The sequence below is a fragment of the Neolamprologus brichardi genome, chromosome 12, assembly GCF_056152115.1.
Source record: "Neolamprologus brichardi isolate AB-2024 chromosome 12, ASM5615211v1, whole genome shotgun sequence".
Taxonomy (NCBI): domain Eukaryota; kingdom Metazoa; phylum Chordata; class Actinopteri; order Cichliformes; family Cichlidae; genus Neolamprologus; species Neolamprologus brichardi.
The window spans coordinates 19,571,512-19,597,824 of NC_142115.1; the positions used below are offsets into that span (position 1 = coordinate 19,571,512).

Consider the following 26,313-nt stretch of genomic DNA (forward strand, 5'->3'; position numbering starts at 1 on the left):
ACTCCAGAGAACCAGCCTATTGATTCATTGCCTCTATAATGGACATTTGTTTATGGTCTATATTTTTTGACTCATTTGAGCTACCCTACAAACTCCTGATGTACTAAACATCTCTTGTATTTCATGACGTATCTCATGGATGGCCTCTTTTAGCTCCAAAGAGGGAGGAAATCGCAAAAAACCACGATCGGTTTTCTGCCCCGTCTTATTGTTTCAGGTTGCCTTGCAGTGTACGAATGTCTGATATAACTTCCTGTTTGCAAAAATCATATTGAACATCTAAATTTGTAAAAAAAAAAAAAAAAAGTACAGAAAACAAGTGCAACAATAAGTTTTCTGAGTAAAAAGTATTTATCGCCATTAGAAAAAAAAAACATTTCGCACCTACTCCCACCTCGATATATATCAACATATTTTAAAAAGAGGTGTTGGATATTGTTTGGGTGTTTATTTTATGTTTTTGCTGTGTATCACATGGGAGCAATGTTCATTTTTGAAAATAAAAAACAGTGACTCAGTAAACTCACAGTTAAAGTCACTACAGTTTAATGAATATCAAAAAATTGCGTTTACTGTTTTAAAGTTTATACATCAATATGTATGTGCAGGTTTTCCAGCAGTACAGTAAGGCAGTGTGTATGAACCTGGTCAGTCGGGGCCTGTTTTGCTCATGACCTATGTGAAGTTAATCTCTGGGCTGCTGATCATTTGCCTTTATTTAAAAAACTACATTTAACTGTGGGAATTTACATTTCAATTTACTGTCCAGTATTTACTCTGATACTGAAGACACAACCCATTCTCCATTTTATTTACATGCTTATTCAAGACCGAATTTCATTTTTTAATGAAACATGATTTCAGTCATCCACAAAAACACAAACAACAATATAGCAGACAATAAATCTATTTGTCACTAAGACAGACTGCAGGGCTCAGCAGTGACTCAGTGATTCTTCAGCCCTGTATCGACTGGTCAAAGACTAAAGAAGCATCAAGTGAAGTGTTGGAAGCATAGTGACCTCTTCTCTGGTTCCTTGCCACGGGACACAAGTCCTGTTCGCACCACCTGGAAAATAAAAAAAATAATGATTAAAAAAATAATGTTAAATAGTAACAAAATTATAGTGCATTTTTAAAAAAATATTTTAGACAACTGCAAATTTACATTTTTCTTTTTTTTTTTTTTACCTGAGAGCTGCATAGGTGTCAGATGGAGAAGCTCCTTTCCAACATGCATGATCAATAAGAAGGGCTCCTGATAACAGAGTTGGGAATGATAACAAGGTGCATAGAGGTAAATGTGTTTATTGTTTGAATGTTTGGCCACGATAACAGTACAGCTGACTGATTACATTACTGACTTAGAGGTTTGTTAGACTGAAAGATGTCAGCTTAAGCTTATGTTTTCAAAATGCTGATTTAATTAATAGCTTAATTACAAACTCAAAAAGTTGAAAAAAAAGCAGAAAACATTTTAGTGAATATTTGACTTATGCTTAAAATTATTTAGAATTATTTTTATGTTGATCAGCTAACCTGTAAATTAACTCATAGTTGCAGCTCTGGTGTGTGTGTGTTTGTGTGTGTGTGGTATACACCTGTGTAGATGCGAGCCAGGCTGTATGCCAGGTCTCTTGCTGCTAGCTCCAGGTAGCTGGGTGCTCTGGTTGCTGCTACCTGAACAAACTCTTCCAGCTCGCAAAGAGCTCCGCCCACTGCTTTCACAGCTGGGGACAATAAGGAAACGCCGGAGGCGCCCGCCAGCAGAGACTATAACACGAAGAAAACAAGCGCACTTCACATTTTTGTTCTGCTCAGTCACAAAGAAGATTTTTTCATTAAACTTGCTTTGACCTTGGTATGGCTGAAGTAGGCATGAAGAACCATCCCTGAGCTACGAGCCACACACCGCAGCACATCCAGAGACAAAACATTTGTGGTACCTTCCCATATGCTCAAAACCTGGAAGAGGAAGAGCCAAGTTAGTCTTTCACTCTTTTTGTAAATCTCAAGCTATCACACCTCTAGTATCAAACTCACCTGTGCATCACGGAGTATTCCAGGCAACCCGGTATCCTCGATGTATCCCTGGCCACCAAAGCTTTCCAAACCCTCCGACACCACAGCCACAGCCTGAGACAAACACAACACTGAAACAATCAGACAATCAAAACAGGCAAATGACAGCTAACGCTAGCATTCACACAAACTGTTCACCTGCTTCCCAGTGTACAGTTTGACGACCGGAGTGAGCAGCCGGAGAAGGTGAGCATCGTGCTCGGTTGCCACTCCACTTTCTTCTCGGCCCAACAGACGACACACATCCATCACCAGAAGAAAGGCCCCTCGAGACTCTACCTGTAGTGTGAGAAGCATGTGTCCTGAAGCATGACAGAAAACACTGTGTGGAGTTTGTTCACCCCCTGCCAGCTTACCTCCATTCTAGCAAGAGTTTGCATGTGCAGTGGGTGGTCTTTAAGAAGCTTTCCAAAGGCAGTGCGCCGAGTGGCATAGTCACGAGCTAACTGGAGCACCCTGTGAAGACACACAGTTACACAAATGTTTAACCAGCTTACTCATGCTGTGCTTTAAGAAATCAGCAAAGATTCAAGTGTGGTAGTATGAGTGGTGTCCTGCCTTCTCATAGCGGCTGCTGCAGAGACGCTGTTGTGGATCCTGGTTATGGTCAGCATATTAGCTATGGAGGACACACCTCTCCCCTCCTCTGAGAGCTGTTGTGGAAAACAAGTTGTCAAAGATTTGGACACACAAAAATTACAAGTAACATGGCTTGTCTTGTTTCTCTAACAGTGAAGGTTGGTGGAGTGGACCATAAACTGCCTGAAAATGTCCATACCTTTAAAAAAAAAAAAAAAAAAAAATGTTGGATGAGTTCCCTCACAGTGATTAATTACACTTTTGCCATATAACCATGTGTTATATAGCAAAAGTGCAATTAATGCTCACACTGTGACAAATTTCTGTAAAAATTCTCCCCCAGCAGGGTAATGCAGGATTTGTGGTACCACACTCATGTCCCCCATGCTTAAGTGTTCTGTGTATGCACCCTACACAGCTGTGCTTGTGTTACAGTCCAAAAAGGCCAAGATTATGAGCTTGACACAGATAGCGCTATGAGTGAGTCCAATTCTGAGCTTTTAAAAAGTGGGCCTGAACAGGAAAGGGAGCAAACATTATTGAAAAGTCAACCAAAAGAAAACAGCAGGAGAACCACAGTCATTGTTTGCAGTGGACACTTTTCCTTATTTCTAACACTCAGTTTCACTTCAGCTTTCTTTATGTTGTAACTTTGGTCTTCCCCGCAGCTAGCTGAAAGACCAACAACAGCAAGCACAACAAAGAATCCGAGGGATTGACACCACCTCAAAAATCCCCACAACCCAATGTAAATTGGTATCCACAGGTTGCACAGGAGCAAGCCTGATCCAAAGAGGCTTACATGAATCGAAGAATTCGAAGAAGGCTGGAGAAGAGCCAGAGACAAGTCAACGCTACTTTAGAGGCAAAGTAGTAAAAGAAAAAAAATAATCTGTTCTTACCAACAACGAATGCAGATCTCTACTTCTTGTTTTGGTTTGCTGTTTTTTCTGAGCTTGTTTTGCTTTAAGTGATTCCCTCATATTAATTTAGCTGCAGCCATTCACAGCTCATTATCTCATGCTGACTGAATGCTACCTGCCCGAGTGCTGCCGCTGGAGCTGGCAGCAGCTGGCACTCTCATGAGTTGCACATCTCAACAAGTTTCTGAGGATTCAGTGGGTTAAGTCAGAAGTGCTACAAAAGTTGATTTGTGTTTTTACAAAGCAGTGTGTACTTTTTTGTTACTGAGGAGTGGCAAATAAAATCACTGTGAATTTTTCCACCTAGCACACAAATGCAGGAATGGTTCTGCTTATCATTGCTGCACATAACTTGTTTGTGTGTGTGTGTGTGTGTGTGTGTTTAAGCAATTGCTCATATCTGCACAGATAGGGGACAAAGCCTATAGTTTGTCAATAAATTGTTATATCCAATGACCCTGCATGTGTAACTGACCCTGTGCGCTGGCAGGCCGTCCAGCAGCAGCTCAGCAGTCGGCACTTGGCGTGTCCCCAGCTTGTCCTTCAGTCGCTGAACCTCAATACCCCTCAATTGGCCCTCCTCATCTCGACTCACCTCCGCATAGAAGAGAGACAAACCTTTGCTACCCTGTGGGACAGAGAACAGCAGTCAATTATATCACTCTGCAAGTCATTGACAATGTTTTGTGACTGATGTCAGCAGTACTGGTATGGTTGCTCCCGTTTTGTCCTGCACTCTGGCCAGCGTAAGAGTCATGTCTGCGTCCGTAGCAGACGTGAACCACTTGAAGCCGTGGAGCTTGTAGGAACCATCTGTTTGTGGAACAGCCACCGTCTCAGTGCCACTGGCTGAGAACAATGAAAACAACTCATGAAGCATTACAACAGTTACTCTTGTTCTGCATGACAAAGCGGGAAAAAAAAGTATGCAAACAAAGAATCTCCTCCACAGATATCTCATCCTTTGAAAAGCACAATTACAACACTGTTGTACTGCAGCTCTTAATTTACAGATTGAATCTGGGACTGATAAATGCAGAAAACAGTGTGTCACTACTTACCCACATCAGAGCCTCCCTGCCTCTCTGTCATCCATTGTCCGGATGTCCAGAAGCGTTCTGGATGGCGGGTGGTCAAACGACTGTAGGCGTCTTCTACTGGCCACGAAACACCTAAGGACTTCTCATACACAAATCCAAACAATCATTCACTGTGCTTACAAGGAAAAACAGAACTGGGGTCAAGCAAGTCAAAAATATGTGTACATTCACTACTATACAGCCATTACTGCAAAATATAGAGTTTTATTCAGTTGCTCATCAATCTAATATACACTTCCTTCAAGTACATGCTGCTGTTTTAAACAAAAGCTGGCATATTTTACATTTTTTTTATTAATATTATCAACGTACACTGTGCAAACTGATTGGAAGGGAAATTCTCCTTAACACAAACAGGAAAATAAACAGCAAAAACATAATCTCCCTATAAAAGAAATAAATAACACAATAAAAGATAATACAAAAATACAATATAAAAGGAAATAGGGTGCAAAATGCATATAGTGCAAACTGTTCCCAATATGGCTATGATTATGTGGTTCCTCAGCCAGTTAAAACAATTTTACTGGGGTGACTTGATGGACTGATTAAATGCTTGTATAACTTTTGAGATGAAACTGTCTCTGAGCCTTTAGTCTCAGCATGAAACTGTCTGTAGCGTTTGACGGATGGGAGGACAATGAATTTATATTCTTAAAATGCCAATGTTTTAAACTACATTGGCTACAATATTCTTCACTTAATTCAGTTTTAAATGATTGGAGGTTAATCCCATTACTAGTTCTGTTGTTCTAATCAGTTTGGCTTACAGGACACTGTATTAGTCATGTTATTCACTTCTTTAAACACACCTGGATAACTTTTGCTGCTCCGTCGGTCATAGCAAGAGGACAGGTGTAGAGGCCAGATGAGGGAGAGAAAAGGTACAGCTTGCTCATCTGGTACACACGACTAGGAAACACATACATACACTTTTTGGAAGATGACAAAAACACGTTACTGAAGTGAAATAAGACACATGAGCTAAACCGAAAAAAGGAAGTGCAACGGCCTTCTAACCTCCACTCGCCAAATGACCTCTCATAGCCAATGGCAACGAGTCCTTCCTGCGCTGACAGGTCTTTCATGCGTTTCCAAGCATGGGAGGTCACAATGTGGTCCACTCGGCGACCCCAGGGATCAAAGTGCACCAACCGTGGAGGATTGACCTCACACTCTCTACCCCAGCCATCCACCTCCTTTGCCATGTGTTCTCCAAATGCACACAAGTCTGAGAGAATTGCCTGTAGACAAATTTATACACATACTATTCACACACACACATACACACACATATATACATACATATATATATAAATTTTGTACTAATGTATGGTGATCTTGAGGGTCTTTAAAGGTGCTTATTATTACACACAATATATCGCAGACCTTATGAAACAGATCTCAGCCTGTTTACCTGATAGGACAGCTCCTCCCTGGCTTTTTAATAGTAACAAAGACCAAAGTCAAACTCTTATTGGTTTTTATAAAATGAATTCGTGCTGGTGCAACAAAACTTAAGGAAAAATATGCATTACATATGTAACACTGTGCATATACCCAACACTTCTTTCAAAAAGAAAACAAGTTATGAGCACATTAAAAAACAACAACAAAAAAAAACACATTATAGAGGCTAAGCCTACGCTTGAAGCCACTGAGGTGGTCGTTAACGGGGGGTGACGCGATGTCACTGGTATGCACGCATTAAGTAAACAGTCCAATAAATCCAGCAGTATGTATCTTGTCCTTTTTTGGTCTTTATTCCATATCAACTTCACATAACAGCGCAACGGTCACAAACTGTTTGCCATCTTACAATTAATGACACACCTGACGCCGTTTACGTGCGTCTACCTTAAATACCTTTACATAATCAAAACAGAAAAAGGTGACCTCTAGCGACCACATAAGGTATTAACCCAAGAATGGCTCCTACACACATTATAATATAGTAATATACACCTAATATGGACATTGTTATTTAATGGGCCTGTTGCTTTTGCTCTAAAACTGGTAGTATGACACCCTTTCTTGAGAAAAACATGTAATCCCTGCTCACCTCCTGGGGTATGTGTCTCTTCAGATATCCTCTGAGCAAGGCATCTTCTACAAATGGGTTCTTCAGCACTGGGTTTTCCTGAAAGAAAGGCCCTATCCTGGCTCGGGTGAACGGCAGGTAGCCTGCTGCCTCGCACAGCTGTTCTTCATTGGATCTTCTTCTGCCTGGCTCAGCTACAGAAGCTGATCTGACGTGGATCAGTGGTCGAGGTGAAGGAATGACACACCACAACCTACAGGAGCCTCCGGCTACACGTCGGCTCAGGAGGGCTGACGACACTGACATGGCCCAATGCCTTCAGTCTGAGGTCTGACTAGGGAGTCAACACAATGCCATTAGAGCAGGGACAAGTGACATTTAGATAAAGGCAGGAATGCTTCAGTTTTTTTTTAAATGGGGTGGCACGGGGCTGGTGAGTGGCGTCCAACAACTAGTTGGGATCAGGGGAAAAGAAGTGAGTTATAATCATTTTAATTTGCACAGACCTCCTGCTCCATAGACATCGATCTGGAAATACAGTAATAACAAAATACAAGCCACACTGAAGCACAAGAAGTAAGGTAACAAGCTAATAAAAATGAATCTGGATAAAACTGTTAATGGGTGTCATTTTTAGATATAAATAAGGGGGTCTCACACATCCTTTGTTTAGAGTTTGCAAAGTAAGCGACAGTAGTGGACCAAACCAATGTGAAGTACAAGAGGGGAAGTCCATCTTTCAAATTAAATCATTATTTTCCATTAATATGTAAACCAGTAGCATTCACGGGATGTAATAATATTTAAGATCAAACAGTTGCTTTGAAGCAATAAACTAATGGCAAGGACAAGTTGTATTGAAGTATTAAAGAGGACAACGGCACCCTCTGGGCAATGCCACCCCAGTGCCCTTTAGCACCACCGCTGGTCCTCCCGGGGGCAGAACAGGGAGGTGCATTCAGCTGAACGCAATTTCTGTATATTTGGTTTTTATTTATTACTCAGAAAACAGGCGCATTTTTACTGATTCCGGATAGGATTAGCTTCTTTGTTTCTCCATTGCTGATACTTATTTCTTTATGTAAATTTATCTAGCTGGCTTGCAGACCATGGAGAAGACTGACAACCAAAGAAATGGGTCAAAGTTCATCTGGTTGCGTCGTCGCCTTTGTGCAGATATTATCTTACCGCTTGTATTCGAGGGTTTCCTTTATATTATTTAAATATATTTAAATATTAAACAGAGGCATACACTTGCTATCCTCTTCTTGAAACCCTTTGTCATAACGCGTACTCTTCACATTCCAACCCGACAACAACAGCAGTTAGCAATGACGTTAAACAAAGTTGTGAGCGCTTTATTCACGGGCAAGCTTACGCAGACGACGCTGAATTAGTTTCAAATGACACTTAAAAGCTTCCTAAATATCAAAGATATAGCTGCTAGCAGTCATCTTACCAAACGTTTTCCCAGCTGCGTTCACGGCGGCAACTTAAGTTTCGCCTTCAAAATAAAAGTCTCTCCTCGTTTAAGGTTCAACTAGCACCTCCTGCTGCTACAGCAGCGACAAAAACAGCACGCACACAGGTGACAAACACTTCTATCAAGGATCTATAGTGTATACAAAGAATAAAATATCCGGTATGATATAATGTTTATATAAATAAATATAAAACATCCCTTTTAGTTATGTTTTTTTGTAACTGCGTTGACGAGATGACTCAAAATAAACAAAAAAAGTGTTTACGTTCATTGTTAATTTTTTTTAAAGCCAATGAACCTGATATAGTTCATGAACGCTAGCTTCTGGACCTCCTAGCAGATGGCAGGAAAGGAAAGATTTTAGTAGGAAGTGTTCTTATGAATCATCTGAGCCTTCAGTAAAAGCCGACGGTAGAAACTGGTGGATACCTGGACTCTGTTGTGTGTACTATTAGCTAAGCAGCTTCCACAACATACTAAGAGATTGTGCATCCAGTCAGGTTACCTTCCACTGTGAAGCTGGACAGACTTGTAAGAATCCCTGTAAGAATGTTCTGCCGTTTAAACCTTGTGTTTCATGTCTCATTTATATAAAATAGATCCAAGAGTAGAAAAAACGGATTGAAAATGAATTGTTTGTAAAGATAATCCACAGAACACAGGGCTCTAAGCACCACCAACAAAACTAAATTCAACAATATTTACTGTCATGGCTACAGAAATCCCTTCCTGTAACACTATAATTTACTTAAGCCCAAATTTAAAATTTCCCAGAACAAATACTTTATTATACACCACATACTGACCAACATAATGTGTTGCTGAACCAGTTTTATTGTTCCAAGTAAAGGTTTGTCAAAAATACAGTATCCTTTGTTCCAACGAGAACATAAAGACTGAAAGCATGCACCGTTTAATAAAACATTTCCATGATGGGTTAAAAATCTGTTCAAAAAGAAGGACAGAGGCACTGAATAATTATTAAACAATTCAGCAGTTAACCTTTTTTTTTTTTCTTCCCAAAATGAAAACAGAACAGTCAAAGGTTAAATGAAGAATGAATTTAAAGGAATAATAAATGTACTGATATAACCCAGTATGTAGCTCCTGTTTATGGATGGGGAATATCTCCCAAACATAAAAGATGAACCCGGTTTTCTGTCCAGGTTGGAGAACACTGATGTGTTTTTAGTGTGCAAAAATAAAAATAACTGTTTAACTACAGGCTGCAATATAGAACAGAGACGAGTTAAGCCCAAGTCTTTAGTGTGAAAATGTCACCTGACAATGGACCAAAATGAAGAAATGTAGTTTGTCACAACAACAGTTGACTATATAAAAGAGCATACGCTGCAATAAACATACAAATTATTTAACAGCTCAACCAGGATAGCATGTTTTAAACATAGATTAACAGATGTAAGAGGGTAATAAAAAGGGACAAAATAAAACCACAGGCCCAGAGGCAATCGACAGTGAGAACCTAAAAATACAAACCGGTTACAAACTGATTCAACACATGGAGGGATTAATGAAAACAAACCCCAAATATTCACACATGAGAGTGGGTCCATGGAGACTTGAAATGATGACCAGTTTGTTAATGTTCACATCTTTCATTTGATTTTGGTTTTCTTTAATCACCCTTTGTAAGGAGGTCTTCTATGTAAGCATCAAGTTCATCATCTGTGTTTATGTCAATATCCTGTGGGAGGAAAAAAGGCACGATAATCACTCACTTTCTGCAAAGGGGGGGTTTATCAACAATGTGCACATAATGAGGAGCACAGATTAAGAAGTGTTACCTCTTGTACTTTCTGCAGAAGGGCCACAATGTTTGTTCGGAGTTTCTGTAATTTCTCGTCTGCCTCCTTTAGTTTGAGCTCAGTGTTGTTGTTTTTCTCCTCCACAGCTTTGGCCCTAGCATCAGCTCTGCTCTGGTATGAATTACACAATGACTGCAGGCCCGATTCATACTGCTGGAAATACTCTTTCTATATGCAGGAGGAAAAAAACAAAAACAAATCAGTGGGAGAATTCAACAGAATTGGCAAGAAAACACAGCAGTTAACATCTTCACGTTAATGTGTGCACTATTGCCATTGTTAAATAACTAGATAGTTATTTAACAAGTTTTTTTTTCCATCTAGTTTCATCTCACACTAAAATATCAAACTATTATCCATCTAGTTTCTGGCACTTATCCAGCAAACTAAGCAGAGATGACCAGCCTTAACTCCCTGGCCAACTCCTCCAGCTGGTCTTGTGAAACACAGAGGCATTCCCAAGCTGCAGCGGAACCCTGCACACTGCAGCGGAAGATCATTTTCACTACAATCTAATTTTTCCATCAGACTTGTGGACACTGATGAGGTGTGAAAAAGTCTGGCTCAAGTGTCAAAAACGGTGGTAGGTAAGTAGACTGAGCAGACATTTTGGGTTCCCAAAGATGGTCAATTCATTTACAGTGACCTCCATCAATTTGAAACTTTGTGGGAACAGATCAACCAGTAAATTCAGTTCTACTTTCACTCTTTCTTCTTCATGCAAGACTGATACAACAAGTACATGATCCCAGCTGCCATAGGGCGAGAGGCATGGTGAATACAGAAACAGACAACATTCACATTCATATTTCTTTTTGCTGTGCTATTTAAGCTTCTTTTTCTTGCATCTTTCTGCTTAAATTTAGCATTCTGCTTTTGCTTATCCGTCACAAGATAGAAGAAGCTTTTATTATCTCACCAAAGGAAAGGCAACCAGCTCCTCGGCTGTCATGCTATTAACATCGTCCTTTGGGATCCGAAAAGCAGGAGGAAAGAAGTAACGCAGCATTGTTCTAGAAACATCAAGAGCACAGTAAACACACAGCAGTTATGAGAGTTACAAGACTCTTAAAGAATGATAACAACATTGTAACCATTGTAACCAGCTCACCTCAACATGGTGACCAGGCTGTCAGTCACCTCTCGGCTGGTTCCTGGCTGAGTAGTGTCTGGCTCCATGGGTGCCGGACCCTTCTCGGTCTCCTGCTGGGTGTCAGGTGTCTGAGAGATTGGAGATGGTGGTCGCATCAGCCGGACTTCATCGCTACCCTTAAATACCCTTTACAGAGAGATACATACATGTATAAGATTTGAATCACCTGCCATGTCATCAAAAACATGTTCAGAAAGCAACATTCACACAGACTGTATCTTACCATCGATCTTTAGGGGTGGACCGAGGTACGTAGTCAAATTTAACTTTCCAGCGAACACTTTGTTTATTCGCCTCAACGGCGATGACTTTGCCCGTATACCACTCCTTATTGACACGTACTTCGACCAGCAGACCCTTATCTGGAGAAGAAAATACTCATTTTCCAGTTCTGTATTTGATTCACATCAGTAGAGAGTGGACCATCATCTCACCTTTCTGAGCATTTTTAGTGTCGTTTTCTGGTTCCTGTTGTAGAGCTTTATCAGGTGCCTGTAAAAATACAAACAAAATATGACCACAACAGTTTAAGAAATCACTGAAAAGGCAGTCGGGTTAGATACAGTCTTCAACAACTTAGTTAGAGGTTGAAATGAATGGCATGCTTGGTTATAAAGAAACTGTTATATATTAATAAAATGATTGGTTTTGTTTTGAAAGAACCGTTAATCTATCACTACACTATATATGTATATGAGCTGAAAAAGTAAGTGTTGATTGTTAGAAGTTGTGAGAGCAGCAGGCAGCCCAGCTTGATTCGACAGTAGAAGAGAGAGGGACCCAATAAAGCTACCTTTTCTTTAGCCCCGTGTGTAGAAACGGATTTAGGGGCAGAGGATGGTGTTGTTGGTGCCTGCCGTGTAGGGGCAGACACTCCTTTCTTCTCAAGTTGAGAGTGTGTTTTAACCTGCAAGGTCAATAGCACAGGGGTTCTGATCGGAGGTTCAGCAACCTGATGGACCACCCAGGTATGTCCATGTTCACTCAGTGTCTTAAGCAGAAGTCTAAGATACTTTAATTGCAGCTACTGTGTTCAGACACCATAAAGTAAGCGAGCAGTACGAGTAAAGCTTTGCTCCAATAAGCAGCTAATTAATTTAAAACTGACAGACTTTACCTGAATTAATGCAGATATCATAATAATGTTGAGCATACAATCACTTCCTAGTCCAGTCATTACCTTATCCACATCCTGAAATTTATTTCTCATAAAGCAAAAGCGGGAAAATGCGAGCAAAAGCAAAAGTCCTTTAAGCAAGCTGCACGCTGAACACGCAGGATTAAGATTTGTGCAGAATTACTAGTGCTCTCATTTCACACCCAAGGTTAATCATCTTGTTTTGATGTGCAGTTGTTTTTCAGAGCTGTAATACATTTTCAGCAGTTACAAATCTGCACTACAGTTTTTGCCTCTGTTCTTTACCTCATCCAACTTTCCACGTTTGGGAGGTGGGGCCTTCTCTACGACTTTGCCACGGTTAGTGGCAACTGCAGCCATCTTGGATTTTTTTGTCTGTGGTTCTTCTTCACTCTCCTCGCTGCCTTCTTCTTCTTCTTCCTCCTCCTCCTCCTCTTCTTCTTCTTCTTCCTCACTCTCCTCCTGCTCTATTATTCTCTTGCGCTGTCCAGCAGCTGCTGGTTTGGCAGGTGAAGCTTTGGCGGATGCCTATATGAGGAGACAGCTTTCAGTATTTTACACTGCTTTATGGTAGGATTTGTACATGAAGCCATATGAAATATTTTTACAACAAAACCTTTTCTTAAATCAAACCTGTAACGTACCCGTGAGCTGCGGCTGGGTGGAGGTGTTTTGGCAGTAGCTTTGGGAACGGGTTTTGCTGCAGATGGAGGAGGTTTTGCTGCAGCTCTGGACCTGGATGGCTCAACCTTTGGTGGAGTTGGTGGTATGGCTGATGTTCGGGTGGGCCGCTGAGAAGCACTACGTCCTGGTGGGGCACTTGGGGCATTTTTGAGATGAGCTGGGAGTGGTGGGGAGCGTGGGCGTGCAACAGACCTTTCAGAAGACCTAGTTGCCTGAATTGTTAACGTGAAAGGACACAAAACTAGTATTTGAGTGTGATAATGAATACATTTGAACAAAGAGGGGGAAAAAAAAGTAAAAAAAGGATCACTATCAACAGCAGTGTTTGTCTTTAGTGTGACCCTTTTACAGTGCAATTAAATTGTTTAAGACTGAACATACAAAACTCCTTTTTTACATTTTCAGTTCATATTTACATAGAAAAGGAAACATACAGCTCACCCAGAGAGTACTCCCAGCATTCCACTTGTTCTACATTTTGTCATGTTACAGTCTTATTCTAAAATTGATTGGAGTTTACCAAAAGACATGTGAAGGTCTGTTAGACGATGAAAAACAAAATTCAAAAATAAATCTGTACCAAGGATTGAACTCTTTGGTCTGAATGCCAAGTGTCATGTCAGGAGGAAACCAGGAACTGCTGTATGGATGGCCAGTACCATCCCTACAGTGAATCGTGGTGATGGCAGCATCATGTTGTGTGGATATTTTTTGGCAGAAGAAAATCGGAGATGAGTCAGAGTCTTGGGAATGCAGTGACATAAAAGAAATCCTTGAGGATAACCTGCTCCAGAGAGCTCTGGACCTCGGACTGGGGCGAAGGTTCATCTTCCAACAGGACAACGGCTCTAAACATACAACTAAGCTAACAGAGCAGAGGCTCCAGGACCACTCTGTGAATGTCCTTGAGTGGCCCAGCTAGAGCTCAGATTTAAACTATATTGAACATCTCTGAAAGGATCTGAAAATACCTGTGTACTGATGCTCCCCATCCAACCTGATGGAGCTTGAGAGGTTATACAAAGAAAAATGGAAAAAAAAAAACTCCCTAAAAATAGAAGTGCTAAGCTTGAAGCATCAAACTCAAAAAGTCTTATGGCTGTAATTACTGCCAAAGGTGCTTCAACAAGACAATAACCAAAGTCTGTAAATATTTACTTTTTTCACGTTGTATTTATGGGTTATTGTGAGTAGAATTTTGAGGCCATTTTGGAATAAGTCTATAACACGACAAAATGTGGAATACGTGAGGTGCTATGAATACTTTCTGGATATAATGTACCTGTGATGTTAAAAAAAATAAAATAAATAAATAAATAGAGAATAGAATACAATAGAATAGAAGTTTCTTCTTTTATCATTTTCTAATGATTAAATTTTTTCTTTAATAGCAAATCTCATTCAACTACTTTGATAGTTTTCCTGTTTTTCCTCATACGTGCAGTGATATTAAAATCAGAAATACGATATGCCGAGAGTTAACTAGTAGAAAAAGACAAGAAGACAGTACAGGGACTTTTTTGTTTGTTTTTACCTGAGAGGAACTCTCTGTTGGTTTCATGCTAACCTCCAATGGGAGCTTTCTTACATCTGCCGCAGATTTGATGGTGCTGGTTTTCTGGCAGGAAACAAACAGAATATACATATACTGTGGTGATAGACACAAAACAGAGAGATTTAAAAAACAAAAAACAAACCAAACACAGACACAGAAACACAGACAGCAAGAGTTGGACAGGATACCTGCAAGGCCTCCAGCTTCTCCTGCTGCTGTTTGATTTTCTCTGCTATCTCTTTTTGTTTGTCTTCAGCTGTTGGCTTATCTTTCTTCAAAACACCAGATGGGAGATTCTGTTTCTGTTCAGGAGCGTCACATCTGAAAACAATTTCCAAACAATATATAACAATATGTGAACAATTTATATAGAACATACAAAATATATTACCACACTAGTAGGTACTTTCTCGTGGCATAAGCACTTCAGCTAATACATTATTCAAAGTTCTTTTGTTGTTTTTTGTTTATTGCTGCAGAATCTCCAACTTCCGGTTGGATTTTAACTCCTCTTAAGCACTATCAGTGCATAGGGTTTTTCTTATCACTAGAAAAACTGAGAGAGGAAAAATAAAGTGGTATGCTAAATATACCCTGACATTTTGGTCACATTTGTGATTGCACAACAACCTCATCTGTAGGCACAAGAGGCACCTGTGGCAAAGTTCAATTAAGATTTGCTGTATTTACACTTATAACTGAAGTGTCATTTATAACATTGGCTATTTGGAGGATACCATCAGACACCAGTACCTTCAACTATGGCACAGTTGATGAGCTGACATGAACGATATGATGATATGAACAGTGTTACAAACAAGCTATTTAACAACCCCCCCACCCCCACTCCCCCCCCAAAAAAACCCAAAAAAAAACCCCGTGTGCTTGTAGGGTAACAGATAAAATCCCTCTGAACATTTTGTGTGTTTAAAATATTTTTCAGATTCACCTATTTTTCACTGGACGAATTTGTGGCATTTTTTTTTCGAACCAAGCTCGATTTTTCTAATCCGAATGAATAGAGCACTGAATCCGATCACTGCATTTGGTATCAAGCGCACTGGTACTGAATCTACAATGATATGTAAATAATAATTACAATAATAATTTCACCTCTGAGAGCAAGATGCTGCTCTGGGGGTCAATCAGCTCTCTGAATTTATTTTTTTACCTCCTCAGATGTGGTCTGCTAACATAAAGGTCAAATTGCCCCACTAACATCCTTTTACACATGTATGAAAGCCACAATATAGCTTCCACTCCCAGATCAAACCATCATATTCTTCCTGCTGCTGCTTTGTCATGAGAACTGAATGAACCCAGAATCTCTATTTAGGAACATCAGGACCAGCTCATCATTGCTTCATAACGACTTAATTTTTTTTCTTTCTTTCTCCAAATTCCTTTTTTAGGGCAAATTTTCCACAAAAATGCAACACATTCAGTGTGTATATACGTTCGGATCCGTAAAATTAGGAATTTGTGTCGCTTTTTCGCAACGCATTTAGTGTGTAACGGACTTTAGTTGTATTTGCCAAGTATCATCAATTTCTTATTCTTTCTTTTATTTTTCAATACCAAACTGTCATAAAACACATAGAGGTAATAATCTTTTTCTTTTTTTATAACATACAAAAAAAAAAACAAAAAAACATAAATGGGATGAGTACCTGAATACCCCCCACTCCCTCCCAATAATGTAAAAATGAGTATGTTACAGAGAAAATGAATTGACCCATACAAAAAATGCAAAACCCATACAATAAATAAATAAATAGGAAAAAAATAATAATAAAAAAATAAAAATTCAACAATAACATAGTGGTACGTATCCTTATAGTTTAACATCAACATCTGCTAGCCTCAAAAAACAAAGTCTTAACATTAATCAATATTGATATAAATCTTAACCAATATTAACAATATTAATATTAATAAGTACTTGCTCCTTGGTCGAAACAAACTAATAATGCTGGAATATTTTTAAATAAAGTATTCTTACAAGGTAGAACAGCCACTGCTGGGAATAGCAGAAAAATTTGTACACTGTCATATGGTGGACTACAGAGAGATTTCTCGTGCTGGTAACTGGTGAGTAAAAAAAAAAAAAAAAATCTATCTGATGAGCCTCTGATGGAGAATTTTATCTTCTCCAGTTTTAAGAGTCCTAAGATATCCTGTAGCCAGACTTTAATTAATGGTGGCTGAGATGATTTCCACAACAACAAAATTCTTTTTCTAGCAATGAGAGAAGCAAAGGCAATAAGGTTATTTTGAATAGCTGTAGTATGAAGGTTATTTGGTGGTTTGCCAAATATAGCGATATGTGGAGTCGGAGTCAATTTTATACCCAATATATCCGAAATTATTCAGGTTTACTCAGGTGTGAACTGTATGGTTTTTAGGGTTTTTATCGGTTTTCAGTGTTATTTTGTTATTGTTAACTCTGTTTTCCTGGGTCTTTTCACGTGTGTTATGAATAAATCTTCTTTTTTTCGGTACCGGTACTAGTTTTATTTTGTTGTATTTATCCGCGACACCTTAAAGGCCGGTCAGTAGTTTAATGTCAGCTTTATTTATTTTAGTTGCTAAGATCATATCATCACTGTGCTGCTGTAAATATTCCTGCTGCTTCTGAATAAAGTAACAATTCAGTTGTATAATTTCATTATAACTCTGGTCTAAATTATACTAAAAACAGTTTTTTAGCAATCAAAAATAACCAATAAGTTTAATTAGAAACTTGATAACCATTTTGCTTAGTGAGATAAGATAAGAAAATGAAGTTATCTGAAAAAGCTCATTGTGTCAGTACCTGTCCTGAGTGCTGTCAGGGTTCATGAGACACACCCAACTGTCTGGGTAGCGTTTGTCCACTGCATCCATCTGGAAAGGCAGCGTTCTCCACTTTAAACATTTATCTTAAAAAAAGAAGAAGAAAAAGCATAATCAGCGAGTGAGTTTTCTGCAGGAAGCTGAGATACTGCATGTCCTCTAAATGTGTGTGCTCAATTTACCACACTGAATAGTAAGTGGTATCTCCATGGCACGGCGTCTCTTGTATCTCAACTCTGATGATGGAGGTGCAGACCAGCTGGCAGACAGATATCCAAACTCATCCCAGAACTTCACTATGCCTTTCTGTGCTGTATGACAAACACAGATGCAGATGTGAGATCAGTTGATACAGTTGCAAGTCATTTGCTATAATTAAAATAAGTTGACCCAAAGCTGTATTTTTATTTAGGGAAGGAACCCTTAATACAGCTAAAATGAAACTTATGCTTCACCTCTGACTCAAACATTTCTCGATCCAATATCACAGGCAATATCACCTTAAAGCTCCAGCAGCTGGTAGATCAATAATGGTGATTACAACTGTATCTGAATTGTCTAACACTCTAGCAGGATAATGTATCAATCATAGAACATGCTTAAAACTCTCAGGAGTATGGGGGGTATTTTCACTTGTAATTTGAGGTGCAGCAATAAACAGGAATCCAGCAACTTCAGGGAAGCTTACCAATGTTTGTGTCCTTCCAGTACTGAGCCAGATGCTCCCCCATGGATTTTAGTAAATGTCGATACTCTTTAGCATCCGCAAAATCTTGTTTGTTGTGAGTAGGCTCTAGAACTAAATATGGGACATCCACTACTCCAACTACACCACCACATGCCCTAAGACACATGAACCAAATAGTTTAAAATTACAACTTAATCACTTGCTCATTTCCTGCCATTTTTCACTTTTAGTGCATTTTACTTACATGCCTCCCTCCAGTTGAGGACCAGTCTTTTCATACATCTTAATGAGACGAGAGCAGTTGTACACAAACATCCCATCCAGGTCCCTCTGTTCAATGTTCACTCCAAATATAAAATTCAGCTCCTTGGGCTCCTTTAATGCTCTGAAGAACAAGGAAGAAACGTAGATTGGTAAGAAATACATTTACATAAAATTTAGATGCCAAATAATTTGGTCGGCAAACAAAATTAATGCACAAATCTTATTTTGAGGCATTTTTTAATATACATTTCCAGCCAAACAAAGGAACAGAATTTTAACAGCCTACAATCTATAAAGTTTGCCATTTTTGTTAATCATACTTTTGTTTGGCTTCAAGAATCCTTTTTTTCATGTCAGCATCCCTTCGCAGCATCATGGCTGCATCTTGAACTTTTCTCAAAATTGCCTGATGGAGTAAAAGGAGGGAGACAAAGAAGAAATTTAATGTCATTGTTTTTTGGTTGTGAATCAACCACTGAATCATGTCAAAGTACACCTTTTATTAAATTTCCCTGTTTCTTTAATAATTTGACATATGTAAAACACTTTGATGTGTATGTCATTAACTGTTGCTATACAACTAAACTTGCTTTGCCCAAAACCCGTTTTACATAAACACTACACATCTGCACTTGACAATTTACCAAAGGTTTTCCTTAGCTTACCCGTGAGTCTTTTGATAGGTCCTCTCCTAATCTGGCCTCCAAAGCCATGCGTTTACTCTCTGCCTCTCTGGCCTTCTCCTCCGCTGAAATATACACCACATATGATTCTCACATGATCTAAAGCTAAAGCAAACTTTAATTAGCAGGATTAATAACCCACTATCTCACCAATCTTTGCAAGATGATCAGCTTTCTTCACTTCTTGCTCAGCACGGGTCTTGAACCGAGTTGATGAGTATTTATAACACCTTTAAATAAAACAGTAAGTCCAATCAAAGTGTGAACACTGGAATAAACAAGTTACTGAGAGTCCATATGTGTGTTACTGTATTACCTTGGTTTATAAAGACAGCACGAAAGTCTCTTAGTCCTGACTTTATGACCCTGGATAAAAATCCTCATGCGTGGGTCAATGTACAAAACAGCAGCGTATGCCCTGAACGATCTTCTCTCTGGCTTCCTGTGAACAAGAAGTGGTGCATTAGACATGCTGTCATCAAACTATTTTTACTTTGTGGTTTTCTGCCTCCTCCAACTAGTCAACTTGCAGGGCTCTACCTTTAAACAATGATAAATGATCAATATTAAGCTGAATCACTATTAGCTTGCCAAGAAAGATACCCAACTCAACTTAATATTTTAAATTAATATTATAAATTCATATGCTAATGCCATAGAGATCCCTTGCTATCCCCTGTAGATAAACAACATCCCCCAGCACAATCAGCAATTATTTGTGAAGTGAAGTTATTACAAACATTTTGATTTTGAAATTTGATCACCATTAAGTTTGAGTTCCAGCTGGACATTTGATGAAATTTTAAACTGGTTTCTGATACTGAAGTAAAAACCACCAAAATCGTATCTGTGAGCCACAATAATAATGGCATCATAACTAACAGTAACAACTGTACTTACACTCCTTCAGCAGGTGTCCCAGCCATCAGTATGTCCTGGTGGTCTGTCTCTACATCCAGCTCTGGTTCTCCATTGTCCATCAGCTTCAAATTATAGATTATCACTAGCGTTCCTATAGATAATATAAAATACCACACCAAAAGTAAGTAACAACATGTCAATTTGTCAGCTCTTCACATAGTGATGCACATTTAAATGCTTACCGCTGTTGCCTTCTATTTTGTTGAACTGCTCCATCAGCTGCTTTTCATTTTTAAAAGGTGAGTATTTGAAGATCAGTTCGGTCTCTATGGCGTACTTTTCTGGATCAGATGTCAGCGGCTCCTTGGTCTTCATATCCCAGGAAGGAAGAGGCACTATCACCTGTAGAGGGAGGGGAATGAAAACCCTAAGTAACCCAGAGCAGTTAGCTTTCCACATGTTTTGGAATCTGACAAATGTGACCTTAAATCAGTTTGCTGGAGAGCCACATGGTTTACATTCCACAACATGCTGGGTAACTAAATCCCCAAATGACAAACTACACACATATTATGACATATTACACCATGCCCTTATTTGTTTAACAAAAACTAAGGCAAAATGCAGAAGCACTGTCTACTCCGATTTTAGAGCCAACTTTCAGCATTTCAATCAGGCTGAGGTCTGAACTTTGACTGGACCCTTCCAACACTTTGATTTGTTTCCTTTTTTTGTCATCTGATTGTAGATCTGCTGCCATGCTTGGGATCAATATCGTGTTAAATGACCCAGTTTCAACCAAGCTTTATTTTTTGGAAAGATGACCCTAGAATACTTTGGTATACAGTGGTCACCTCAATGAGCCCGAGATGCTCAGGTTCTGTTGCTAGAAGACAAGCCCAAATCATCACCCCTCCACCACTGTGCTACGCAGTTCTTTGTGCTCATATGCTGCATTTGGTTTTCATTTGGTGCTGTGTATTATGGTCCAACATCTCTACTTTACTCTTGTCTATCCCAATGACATTGTTTCATAAGACTCGTGGTTTCAGATGTAAATGTGCAAATCTAATCTGAGCCGCAATGTTTATTTGTTTTGTTTTGTTTTAAGAGAAAGGAAGCTTTGTCCTGGTATCTCTTTCAAACGGGTCATACTTATTTTGTCTTCGTCTAATTGTCTGGTCATGAACTTTAACATACTCAGAATCTGAGATGTAGCTCTTGGTTTGTTTGTTTTTTGAAATTTCTGAGGATTTCATAGTCTGACCTTGGTTGCAGTGTAGTTAGTTTTTCACACACTGCTTCTGCATTTTTGCTTAGTTTAAAAAAACAACAACAAAAAAAAAAACAGTGTAATATAACATGTGTTCAATGTCATATCATATAAGTGCCTTGAGGCGACTTTTGTTGTGATTTGGCGCCGTATAAATAAAATTTAATTGAATATCAGATGAACATGTTTTGCCCATCTGAGGTTTTATTTAGCTAATTTTACGACCCATTGATTTTTTTATTATGTCCTGATGCACAAAACTTTACAAATGAAAGTGTATCCTTTCTTTTTCACATAAATGTAGATCACTTTTTTACATCCAAATCAATTATATAAAAAAATGTATCACTGAGCCACAATTAGTAATCATTTCATCCGTTGTTCCAATCTTCCATTAGTCCAGTGGTTCCCAAACTTTTTTTGCTAGGCCCCCCTTTGTTTTACAAGAAAAATGCACAAACACATCCTCCAACCACACACACCCATATTTTGCACCATTGCGGTTTATTTCACACCTCAAACATTTCGTAAACAATTAAGCAAATACAAGTAAACTGCAATAAATTACAGGTAGCAATAAAATAAACTACCAACTCTTTTATGCTACATCCGCACCTACATGGGTATTTTTGAAAACGCAGCCGTTTCGTTCACACGTAAATGGTGTTTTGTTCACACGTAAACGGCGTTTCGAATCACCGAAAACTGAGATTTTTTAAAAATCCTTTTTTGCATTTACGTGTGGACGAGGAATACAGAGTTCATCACGCAACGTCAAAGGTATGTGCCTTTTTTCAAGTCACGCTGTGCGCCACGTTATTGTTTACATGAGATGAATTGCAGAATGGCAGATAGAGACAAAATACTGTTAATCTGACTAGCTTCAGTTTTTAAACGCTTACATATACACACGCAGTTACTGTCCCTCCATTTAGAAAGGCAGAGGCGTCATGGTGTAATTATTTTAGTATTGTAGTTGTTTTTTTCCTGTGTAATAATATTCAACATTGCTATCAATACATTTTTCAAAAAATGCCTCTCTGTGCAAAATGGGTTTAAAAACATAAACAGCTGTGGGATACTGTTTGTCTATGATTTGAACCGGGGGACAAATTGTGGCAGGATCAGCCTGATATTATTTGTATCCCACTGTAACTTTACTGTATAAAGAGCTAACATCTCCAAAATGTCAGGAGTAGTTAGTCATTAAAACAAGTGTTTGTGAACTAAAAATCAAGAATGTGGGATGTTGTTTGTCCGTGATTTGAACAGCCCAGCGCGTGCTCCTGACGAAGGGAAAACCAATTCTGCAGGGGAGTACTACCTTGGCACTTGTGCAGGTTAAACCAAAGGGAAGATATGCTTCACCATATTTTCTAGTTTTTGGCTTGGAAGGAAGTTGGTTTGGAAACATATTCAGCTATGCTTAATCTCCTGCTTTGCGTTTGTGTGGGCGCCCCATGCTAGCAGTGTCCAAGCGTTTCGGTTTTTTTTTCCCCCTTTTCATACCGCGCCCCCCCTGGGGGGTGGGCACCACACTTTGAGAAGGTCTGCATTAGGTCTTGATTTATGCTATAAGATATAAGATTGTTGATATGACTGTGATAACCTTTGGTGTTTTACATTTATTTAGAAGTTATCTAAATTTTAATATTAAACAATTTGCATTTTGCAGTGCTGTCAGTTTTTGTTCCATTCTTTGTATTTGTCCAGGGATTTACAGCATTATTCAAGTAGGCTGCTGTAAAATTTCAACATGTTTCTGAACTGAGCAGAGAGCACGGAGTACTGTTCACACAGACTGAAAGCACACACACAAGCATGAACACACAGGTGTGAGTATCTAGACACATATTCAAAGTACACTTTGAAATGAATGTGTGGTGAGTGGCTAAAGCATATCTAACAAAAATCGTCTCTAAGCGTTTCATGACTGCCACTGACCTCATCCAGACCCTCCTCTTCATGGAAAGTCCTCGACAGGAAGAGGCAAGTCAGCGTGTTGTTCTTTTTTGTGAACAAGATAAAGTCTTTTCCGATGCGCATAGAGCCCCTGTGGAAACACGCAAACTTTGTAAATATGGAAATGCTGGTGTACCAACTTCGTGATCAATACCAGACAGGAACTGGAAAAACAACTCACGATTTCAGTCCATTTCCATACTGGCCAATCTGAGTGGACTCAGGAGACCGTTTGTTTGACTTTCCAAACTGAATCACATGGGTTGTCTCACCTAAGAAAAAAGTTTAAGGACACAAATTATACACAGTATGTAACCATGGCCCTACAAAAACAACAATAACCTTGCTTTAAATTTGCTCTTTGATCATTTAGTCACACTTACTTGGGTCCATCCCAGTACCATCATCCAGAAAACAAAGCATGTAGCCACCCCTCAGCTCTGTTTTTTTTTCTGTCACACAAGCAGGAAGTCAAAAGACAGATATGAAAAACAATGACTCACTGGATAAGTTTCAGTATATGAAATTGGATATTTTACTCTGAGGTCTACCTGTGTAGATGTCTATACGTGTGGCATTAGCATCTCTGTGAAAGAAAAAACATATGAGATTTTCTAGATTATATGATATCAGGTTAATGCAAGTTTTCCCATACTCCATAATTTATTTAAAAATTGTGCTGTGAATCATAACAGGTACCTTGAATTGTCCACAAGTTCTGCCAAGGCTCCAAATAAGAACTCATGTGTTGTCCTAAGAGTTAGACCAAATATTCCATTAATAGAGTAAAAACTGACAAGGGAAGCTCATTAGAGAACAAGGACACATGGGAGATGCTTGGTGACAGCATCTGAACTCCACAGATAGCCAACATACAATTATTATTCTGTTATAAAAACTGTTATTTCTCAAGTCTGCTGACACGTGTCAGCATAAAATGAAGAACTATCAGTTAAGCATGCATTTCCTGGTTAACTGTAAAACTATCTGCTCAGCTTCAAGGACTGACTATCCACAGTTCACCTGACAGCTAAACACTTAAAATGAATTATCATTATAACAAAAAGAACAACAAAAGGGTGCTGCGACCTACTTTGAATATAAGCCACATATACATTGAACATTACATACCACAGGAGCATATACCAAACTTGTCTTCTTTTTCCTGAGTCATTACTGATCAAACTGAGTGATAAATGTCTGCAAGCAGCCAATATCACATGATTTTTTTGACAAATAACTGAAGCAAGCACATTTAGCTTCATTGCAAAATTTGTGACGTGTCTATACTCTGTTCTGAGCCTACACTGTCAATTCCACATATTATACACAAAAACACTATCAAGTTCAGAAAAATAAAAATAGCTGATTATATCTAACAAATTTGTTATAACGTTGATGTGGCAAACTGGCAAACAATTTTCCCCCCTTGTGACAATAAAGAAAATGCATAACAACAAAGAGCAAAAACAAAAAGAGTAAAAGAATGGTAGCAGCATCAGCTATTAAAATAAACACCAGCATAGGTTTTGAATTGTGAATGCATACAGACAGAATGGAAAGTATTACTCATGGAAGGTAAAGTTGTTTTAAATATAAAATGACATGTAGCAAAATGAGGGAAACGTGCTCTACTCGTCTTTCTGGACTATATCTTATTTTCTACTCAACAACATTGTTGGGCATCTTGCAAAAATAAGTAGGTGAGGTGAAGTGGTGCATTGTATTGTGTGTAGGTGGTTGCTAAAGTTCTATCTTTAAGGCTAACTAGTTGTAACTCTGTGTATTGTGAAGTTCTTACGGACAAATTAATTCCCAAAAAGTTGGTACTTACGAATTTGTGTGCAGATATTCAAAGGTGAGCTGAGCCCTGCTCAGGTTGCTGTAGCTAGAGTAGGCCATGGTCACTCACGATTGTTAACTAAGTACTTCCTGGTGACCTCCACGTCTTCTTGCTGACTGACCAAGCCCTAGTTCAGAGCTTTCATTCTAAAACAGGAAAGAAAAGATCAAAAATACTGTTGATTTGCCTGCGTGTATCTTCAATCAATTCACTGACATAACAGAAATTACATGACATTAGCTAATGTTTATACCTTAGAACAAGTCAGAGGAGACACTCCTGCGTAATTACAAGTCACCCCGCAGGTGAAGGTACCACCAAGTAACACGTGGGAGGCCTGCTGAGGAACAACAAAATGTTATGATTAGGCGAAAAGAGCGTCTTTAGGCACGGCTTGAGCAACGAAGACATTAACGTGCATTCGTTCGAGAAGAAGTCAGACCCTTGCCTCGCTGGGTTACTGTAAAATATGACTAAGTCATGTTTGGTTAAGAACATGACATCAACAGTTCAGACGTTTTGCTGCAACTGTTATTAACGGCATGCTAACATTAGCAGCTAGCCGACATTAGCGCAGGAATGTTTATGAGGAAACGGCAGCTAGCTAGCTTTACTGTGGGAAGATGAAGCTAACGTTAGCCGTATCAATTCCTTTCTGCCAGACGTTTTCAGGTGACCTCGACTTTGCACGCTAATATAGTTAGTCCAAATACTTCATAACGTTACGTTTTGTTTTCCTTGACATAAAGCAATCCCCGAGGCCGCGAAGAATCCAACTACCATCAACGTCGATGGTTGGTTCTCTAGTTTCCCCTGATCTGCGCTAATCCCGCCTCTATTTTTCGATAATCACCCAATAGCTGTGGACAATAGGAAGGCACCGTGTTATGATTCTAAACCATGATTGGAGGACATCTCGTTACGTAAAAAAAGAACATACCGGTGCACCAGTCTGCTGGCGCCTAGGGAGACCTTCAGAAGTTCATTGCGTTAAGCTCATAATCTATACTTTTGGGGCCATAAAATCAAAAGTATGCTCACAGTTAAAATAAAAACAAAAACACACTGACAATTCACCTTAACCCTAATTTTTATTTTATTTTAGCTACAGCAGTTGAAATGCTGATGAAACATTATTATGATTATTTGATAATAATTCTTCTACAGACAATATTGAATTACTATCCATCCATCCATCCATTCGCTTCCGCTTATCCTTTTCAGGGTCGCGGGGGGTGCTGGAGCCTATCCCAGCTGTCATAGGGCGAGAGGCGGGGTACACCCTGGACAGGTCGCCAGTCTGTTACAGGGCTCCAGTGTGTCACAATTGAATTACTAAT

At 39.1% G+C, this 26,313-nt stretch overlaps 2 protein-coding genes across 5 annotated transcripts; both read right to left on the reverse strand.

Annotated features, from left to right (window-relative positions):
- Nucleotides 1-433: 433 nt before the first annotated feature.
- On the reverse strand, nucleotides 434-8,243 carry LOC102790339 (acyl-CoA dehydrogenase family member 11). Of its 2 annotated transcripts, none has more exons than XM_006784200.3 (15): nucleotides 8,185-8,243; nucleotides 6,747-7,055; nucleotides 5,705-5,928; nucleotides 5,497-5,596; nucleotides 4,646-4,763; nucleotides 4,291-4,433; nucleotides 4,060-4,212; nucleotides 2,641-2,735; nucleotides 2,439-2,538; nucleotides 2,221-2,361; nucleotides 2,044-2,136; nucleotides 1,858-1,965; nucleotides 1,602-1,773; nucleotides 1,192-1,258; nucleotides 434-1,069 (listed from the first exon to the last, which is right to left on the reverse strand). In XM_006784200.3, exons 2-15 carry the CDS (start codon nucleotides 7,029-7,031, stop codon nucleotides 958-960), a joined length of 1,911 nt encoding a protein of 636 aa, XP_006784263.1. In that variant the 5' UTR covers nucleotides 7,032-7,055; nucleotides 8,185-8,243; the 3' UTR covers nucleotides 434-957. The 2 variants fall into 2 exon arrangements, with proteins under 2 accessions (XP_006784263.1, XP_006784261.1); XM_006784198.2 differs by having other exon boundaries at nucleotides 6,747-7,059; nucleotides 8,185-8,229.
- Nucleotides 8,244-8,974: 731 nt separating this feature from the next.
- On the reverse strand, nucleotides 8,975-25,799 carry morc2 (MORC family CW-type zinc finger 2). Of its 3 annotated transcripts, none has more exons than XM_035905111.2 (29): nucleotides 25,700-25,799; nucleotides 25,227-25,310; nucleotides 24,965-25,119; nucleotides 23,830-23,883; nucleotides 23,682-23,716; nucleotides 23,514-23,582; nucleotides 23,312-23,402; nucleotides 23,113-23,221; nucleotides 20,138-20,297; nucleotides 19,935-20,046; nucleotides 19,351-19,476; nucleotides 19,185-19,264; nucleotides 19,017-19,099; nucleotides 18,672-18,757; nucleotides 18,332-18,472; nucleotides 18,088-18,242; nucleotides 17,582-17,710; nucleotides 17,380-17,485; nucleotides 14,753-14,885; nucleotides 14,544-14,627; nucleotides 12,970-13,221; nucleotides 12,611-12,853; nucleotides 11,981-12,094; nucleotides 11,622-11,679; nucleotides 11,411-11,549; nucleotides 11,146-11,313; nucleotides 10,954-11,047; nucleotides 10,014-10,202; nucleotides 8,975-9,913 (listed from the first exon to the last, which is right to left on the reverse strand). In XM_035905111.2, exons 3-29 carry the CDS (start codon nucleotides 25,030-25,032, stop codon nucleotides 9,845-9,847), a joined length of 3,147 nt encoding a protein of 1,048 aa, XP_035761004.2. In that variant the 5' UTR covers nucleotides 25,033-25,119; nucleotides 25,227-25,310; nucleotides 25,700-25,799; the 3' UTR covers nucleotides 8,975-9,844. The 3 variants fall into 3 exon arrangements, with proteins under 3 accessions (XP_035761004.2, XP_035761005.2, XP_006784265.2); XM_035905112.2 differs by having other exon boundaries at nucleotides 25,227-25,313; XM_006784202.3 differs by lacking the exon at nucleotides 11,981-12,094.
- Between the last annotated feature and the right edge of the window lie 514 nt (nucleotides 25,800-26,313).